This window comes from Piliocolobus tephrosceles, chromosome X (genome assembly GCF_002776525.5).
Source record: "Piliocolobus tephrosceles isolate RC106 chromosome X, ASM277652v3, whole genome shotgun sequence".
NCBI classification, from domain to species: Eukaryota; Metazoa; Chordata; class Mammalia; order Primates; family Cercopithecidae; genus Piliocolobus; species Piliocolobus tephrosceles.
The window spans coordinates 75,427,087-75,434,312 of NC_045455.1; the positions used below are offsets into that span (position 1 = coordinate 75,427,087).

Genomic DNA, 7,226 nt, shown 5'->3' on the forward strand with positions numbered 1-7,226 from the left:
CTACTCGAGAGGCTGAGGCAGGAGAATGGCGTGAACCCAGGAGGCAGAGCTTGCAGTGAGCCGAGATCGCGCCACTGTGCTCCAGCCTAGGCGACAGAGTGAAACTCTGTCTCAAAAAAAAAAGAGTGAATAATTTAGGAACCAAATCACAGATGAAGCTGGGAAAGTGATAAGGATCTTAACCCCAGGGCAACAGCTGTTGGACAAATGGAAGGGGTAGATAGGAAAGAATGTGAGTGTCTTTGGAATTTTTGCCTAGCTCTCCTCCCCTATTCTAGAACTTGCCCTTCGTACCACATCCACAGTTTTTGACGGAGCTGCTACATTCTTAAATGATTGTGATCCTGACCCAGGACAAAAGTGGATTTTTTTGGAGTGGACACCTAAATAAGTCCCAGCCCGTGAGTTTCTTCCCAGGATTTTAAAATCAGAGAGGGAGAGGATTATTCTCTCTCTTGGTGGCTGAAACTGTAATATATAAAGCATATAAGAGGTTAGAAGCCACATTTTCAGCCACCAAGAGAAAACATCTTCAGTGAGAAAAGAATGAAATTGATACACGGAGAAAAGCAAAAATGAGAAATAGAAAGAACCCTGATTATATGAGTCCCTACATTTATTTATTCCCAAGGCTCAGTCTCATTCCGCAGGTGGTAGTCGTGGCCCTGCACATTCCACATTCCTATCCTTGGGTTCTGTGAGATCACCTGGTATTCTCATTATGACTTCCTCTGTAGGTAACTTTCTTACTTTTATTTATCTAGCTAATAAGCATAGACTACCATATAATGTATTGTTTCACAGTTTTATTCTGTTTCTCAGTGTCCTTATGCAGATTTGTTCACATCAGCCTTAACTCCTGCTCTATATTCCAGTTACACTGGAAATTTCCCCTGGCCTTAGAGATTTAAATGTACTTTGTGTTCCTGTTTTGTTTGTTTGTTTGTTTTTGCGACAGATTGTCACTCTGTTGCCCAGGCTGGAGTGCAGTGGTGCAATCTCTGCAGCCTCTGCTTCCTGGGTTCAAGCGATTCTCCTGCCTCAGCCTCCTGAGTAGCTGGGATTACAGGTGTGTATCACCATGCCTGGCTAATTTTTCTGTGTTTTTAGTAGAGAAGGAGTTTCACCATGTTGGCCATTCTAGTCTCGAACTCCTGGCCTTAAGTGATCCACCCGCCTTGGCCTCCGAAAGTGCTGGGTTTACAGGCTGAGCCACCACGCCCAGCAGTTTTCCTGTCCTAATACTCATTCTTTTTTTTTTTTTTTTTTTTTTTTGAGACAGTTTCCCTCTTGTTGCCTAGGCTAGAGTGCAGTGGTGTGATCTCAGCTCACTGCAACCTCCACCTCCCGGGTGCAAGCGATTCTCCTGCCTCAGCCTCCCAAATAGCTGGGATTACAGGCATGCACCACCATGCCTGGCTAATTTTGTATTTTTAGTAGAAATGGGGTTTCTGTATGTTGGTCAGGCTGGTCTTGAACTCCCAACCTCAGGTGATACGCCTGCCTCGGCCTCCCAAAGTGCTGGGATTAGAGGCATGAGCCACCACGCCCAGCCTCTAATACTCATTCTTTTGATGGAAATGCCCTGCTCATTTCTATTCGGGAAAATACTATTCTCTTTGTAAAACCAAATTCAAAACTTTCTGGCTTCCTGAATCTTTCCCTGATGCCACCTTCCTGTCAAAATTCATGGCTCCTTACAATCCTTCCTTTCTTCTCCTTCATTTTTTAATTTCTTGTATTGTTTTGTGATGCTCATGTATTTGTCTAGCTGTTCTACTTAGCCTCTGAAAGTTAGGAACTATGACTCATTCATCTTTGACCTTTGTATCTCTTGCACTCTGGTTAATCCAGTTGAATCTAATGTGTTTGACTCTCAGTAGAGGGATAATCCTTTTTACATCAGTTCCAAAGATGATTACCTTGGCAATACTGTAATTGAGCACCAGGTACACTTTTTTTTCTTTTTTCTTTTTAAGATGGAGTCTTGATCCGTCACCCAGGCTGGAGTGCAGTGGTGCGATCTCTGCTCACTGCAACCTCTGCTTCCCGGGTTCAAACAATTCTCTGGCCTCAGCCTCCTGAGTAGCTGGGACTATAGGCACCCACCACCATGCCTGGCTAATTTTTGTATTTTTCATAGAGACGGGGTTTCACCATGTTGGCCAGGCTGGTCTCAATCTCCTGACCTCAGGTGATCTGCCAGCGTCAGCCTCGCAAAGTGCTGGGATTACAGGCATGAACCACTGTGCCTGGCCTAGTCACACTGATTTTAAAAGCAATTTCATATTATGCTGAAAATGATATAAACCTTAATTTTAAAGTTATATCATAATGCTTTTGCTTTCTGTTTAATTTCAGAGTGTTTGAGGTTTTACTATGTGCTAGTACTCTGGGGAATACAGAAATAGTAAGATATATTCTTTACCTTAATTTGAGAGATATGTGTCTACACTTACCTAAAGTTCAACTTTAAGACCATTCAGGAAAGACTTAACTATAAGTTTAGTTCATAACTGTATCAAAACTTTAAATGTTTTGTGTTCCAGATGCCAACATTAAAGTATTTTCATTAAAGCCAGAGTCTAAATTCCAAGCATTTCTAAAATGGCAATGTACAAATTCATTAATCCCAACAGCTTTACTACACAGAATTTCTGTTATACAGGAAAAGTTCTTGAAGTCATTAATTTAGTCATTTTTCAGAGAACTGTAGAGAAGACTTCAGGGAAGTCAACTGAAAACAGTTTTCACCCAGTGGAGTTATTTAGTGGTAAACATGAAAATTTTTTTTCTCAACTTTTTATTTCAAAATTTTTCAAGTTTACATAATGTTTAAAGATTGGGTCAGCTGGGCACAGTGGCTCACACCTGCAATCCCAGCACTTTGAGAGGCAGAGGTGGGAGGATCGCTTGAACTCAGGAGACCATCCTAGGCAACATGGCAAAATCCTCTCTCTACAAAAAATACAAAAAAAAAAAAAAAAAATTTAGCTGGGTGTGTAGCATGTGCCTGTAGTCCCAGCTACCCAGGAAGCTAAGGTGGGAGGATTACTTGAGCCCAGGAGGCAGAGGTTTCAGTGAGCCGAGATCACACCACAACACTCCAGCCTAGGCGACACAGCAAGAGCTGGTCTCAAAAAAAAAAGATTAGGTCAGTCAACACAATACAGACTATACCTAGATTCAGCAGTTGTTAATATTTTACTGTGTTTTTCCTTCTCTTGCCCCCACCATCTCTGTCTCTATAAACCCATGTTGCTCTAAGCAAACTGCAGACCTCAAAGACACTTCACCCCTCAATATTTCAACAAAAATATTTTTCAGTTACACAGAACTTCTAGATCACCATGTTTTTGGTTTAAAAATAAAAAACTGTCATAAACCACTTACAGATGAAATAATCTAAACTTAGAGGATTAGCCGAAGGGTAAGCTGGAATGGTCAGGGGAGGTTTCCTCTCAGCCTCCCCAGAGGAGCTGGCAAGGAGCAGTGTGCGCATTAGTGCACAAAATGCTTGTGGAACAAAATGCTTGTGGAATTGAGACCTTTCAGTCTTTTTCCTTTGGGAAATAACATAATGTGAGTGAAAAGGGTAGAATTTTCAGGACAAGAATAAAAGCAATTGTTTTTAGGGTACAATAAGAGAAAGAATTCAGCAAACCTATTCTCCCGAAGATGGTTTGAGAGCCTAGAATGGTGGTGTCATAAAAGCCAATCAATGGAATTTTAAAGGGAGGGAGGTGGTCAATTTCAAAAGTCCATCTAGATATCTTTGTTTTGTTGTCTCTGGAGTTGTTAGGAAAATCCAAATCTCAGAAGATTTATTGTAAAATAAAATGCTAACTGAATTCTTCTACAGAGTGGGGATCTTCCCAAGTCAGCAATTGTGTTCATTGTATTGTAGGACATCAGTAGTGCTTTATTGTTATTAAATAATGACTGCAAAGAAATGAAATAAACGGCCGGGCGCGGTGGCTCAAGCCTGTAATCCCAGCACTGTGGGAGGCCGAGACGGGTGGATCACGAGGTCAGGAGATCGAGACCATCCTGGCTAACACGGTGAAACCCCGTCTCTACTAAAAAAATACAAAAAAACTAGCCGGGCGATGTGGCGGGCGCCTGTAGTCCCAGTTACTCAGGAGGCTGAGGCAGGAGAACGGTGTAAACCCGGGAGGCGGAGCTTGCAGTGAGCTGAGATCCGGCCACTGCACTCCAGCCCGGGCTACAGAGCGAGACTCCGTCTCAACAGCAACAACAAAAAAAGAAATGAAATAAACACTGAAGTCTTTGCTTATATTTCTAATCATCATAATACCTCTCTCTTAATAGCTCTCTCTTTTACCAGGTTTCATAATAGCTCTCTCTTTTACCAGGAATTTTTGTGTGGTGGGAAGGGCCTGGATCAGCTAATTCAGAGACTGCTTCAATCAGCAGATGAAGAAGCCATTGTTGAACTTTTGGATGAACACCTTAAATCAGCATAATAAATACTGACTTATTATTATTTATGATTATATAAATGAAATGGACCTATATCAAGAGGCAGACTGAGGTTTGGAAATCTTTATGAATACTTGTAAATTACAGCTATAAGAACACATTACACATAAATATATGTTTTTTAATGAATTGAAGTCACATTTCCTAACCTAAGGATTTATTTTAGGTTTCCTGTAAAGTACAATCCAACTCATCAAGTAGAAAATAAGCATGCATCACTGAAAAGAGAAAGTATTGAGAATTGATTGTGTGATTTAGGACAGGTCACTTGTTCTCTTTATATGCCTTTTTTCCCCTGCCATCTATGAATTAATTTAAATATATTTTTCATCTACTACTTCAGGAAAATATGGTAAAATTTAGTGAAATATGAATGACAGGCTTACTTATAAACCTTTTATTTTAAAGACAACGTACTTTGGCCTACAGTGGTTGCTTATGCCTGTAATCCCAGCGCTTTGAAGGGCCAAAAGGGGAAGATTTCTTGAGGCAAGAATTTGATACTAGCCTGGGCAAAATAGACCCCATGTCTACAAAAAAATTCAAAACATAAAGAAAAAACATAATACTGTTAATCATGTTAAAGTTAAGACTTAGACTGCAACTTTTTTTTTTTTTTTTTGGGACGTAGTCTCGCTCTGTCGCCCAGGCTGGAGTGCAGTAGCGCGATCTCGGCTCACTGCAAGCTCCGCCTCCCGGGTTTACGCCATTCTCCTGCCTCAGCCTCCCTAGTAGCTGGGACTACAGGCGCCCGCCACCTCGTCCGGCTAGTTTTTTTTTTTCGTATTTTTGGTAGAGACGGGGTTTCACCGTGTTAGCCAGGATGGTCTCAATCTCCTGACTTCGTGATCCGCCCGTCTGGGCCTGCCAAAGTGCTGGGATTACAGGCTTGAGCCACCACGCCCGGCCGACTTCAACTTTTAAATAAAAATTATGAAGAATATGAGTCACTCAATAGCAATGAGCATCTAGGTGCAGACTGTAAAGCTCTTTGATTGCTGTATGAGTTCCACACTATATAAACAATAAGCTGATATTTTAAATAGACTCTCTGCTTGACTTCCATTTCTTTTTTTTTTTTTTTTTTACTCCTGGCAAGCTGGAGTAAAAATGTTACTGTTTGCTGGCTTAACTTAATGAGCATCAACAGACGTGGTGTAATATGAGTAATACACTGAGATCAGTTTTGTGCAGTATTATATAAAACCCAGTCCTTATGTTAAAGAGCTTGCAGTTCACTGAAGGATTTAAACATGTAAATCACCAACTAATACAAAGTGGCATGATGTATTTAGTAATTGCTCCGAAGAAGTTTCAAGTTAAAAAGAGAGTAATGGCTGGGCATGGTGGCTCATGCCTGTAATCCCAGCACTTTGGGAGGGAGACAGGTAGATCACCTGAGGTCAGGAGTTCAAGACCAGCCTAGTCAGTATGGTGAAACCCCATCTATACAAAAATACAAAAATTAGCTAGGCATGGTGGCAGGTGCCTGTAATCCCAGCTAATCAGGAGGCTGAAGCAGGAGAATCACTTGAACCCAGGAGGCAGAGGTTGCAGTGAGCTGAAATCGTGCCATTGCACTCCTGCCTGGGCAACAGACCAAGACTCCATCTCAAAAAATTAAAAAAAAAAAAATAAAAAGAGAGGAATTATTATTTTAGATACCCCTTAGAGAAGAATTTATATGCCAAGAAAGACTAGAGTTTTAAGGCCAGTGGAATTGTTTGGATGTACACATTAGAGAGAAATGTTTCCCCTAATTTTTATTTTGAAAATATTCAAGCATAATGAAAAGTCTAAAATAAATAAATAATTTATTTATTTTTGAGATGGAGTCTCGCTCTGTCGCCCAGGCTGGAGGGCAGTGGCACGATCTCGGCTCACTGCAACCTCCGCCTCCCAGGTTTAAGAAATTCTCTGCACCAGGCACAGTGGCTCACACCTGTAATCCCAGCACTTTTGGGAGGCTGAGGCGGGTGGCTCACGAAGTCAGGAGATCGAGACTATCCCGGCTAACAGAAGAAACCCCATCTCTACTAAAAAAAAAAATACAAAAAGTCAGCCGGGCGTGGCGGCACACACCTGTAGTCCCAGCTACTAGGGAGGCTGAGGCAGGAGAATCACTTGAACCTGGGAGGCAGAGGTTGCAGTGAGCCAAGATCACACCACTGTACTCCAGCCTGAGAGACAGAGCAAGACTCCGTCTCAAAAAAAAAAAAGAAAAAAATTCTCTGCCTCAGCCTCCCAAGTAGCTGGGATTACAGGCGTGTGCCACCACACCCAGTTAATTTTGTATTTTTAGTAGAGATGAGGTTTCACCATCTTGGCCAGGCTGGTCTTGAACTCCTGACCTCGTGATTCACCCACCTCAGCCTCCGAGAGTGCTGGGATTACAGGTGTGAGCCACCACGCCCAGCCAAATTATTTTTTTAGAGATAAAGTGTCACTCTTGCCCAGGCTGGAGTGCAGTGGCATGATCATAGCTCACTGCAACCTTGAACTTCTGAACTCAAGCAATCCTCCCACCTTAGCCTCCCAACTAGCTGGGACTACAGGCAGGCACCATCATGCCCAGATAATTTTTTATTGTTGTAGAGATGGGGTCTTGCTATGTTACGCAGGCTGGTCTTGAACTCTTGGCCTTAAGTGATCCTCCTGCCTCAGCCTTTCAAAGTGCTGGGATTACACATGTGAGCCTTTGTGCCCAGCCACAATAAGTTTTA

The 7,226-nt window shown here is 42.1% G+C and overlaps 1 protein-coding gene across 2 annotated transcripts in view; it reads left to right on the plus strand.

The window, feature by feature from the left end:
* Positions 1-4,633, plus strand: part of MTRF1 (mitochondrial translation release factor 1) — a 48,179-nt gene extending 43,546 nt beyond the window's left edge. For both annotated transcript variants that reach the window (XM_023208904.3, XM_023208905.3), the window contains one exon: positions 4,377-4,633. In XM_023208904.3, coding sequence (XP_023064672.2) covers positions 4,377-4,487 — 111 coding nt within the window. In that variant the 3' untranslated portion in view covers positions 4,488-4,633. The remainder of the gene's footprint in view (positions 1-4,376) is intronic.
* The last annotated feature ends 2,593 nt before the right edge of the window (positions 4,634-7,226 follow it).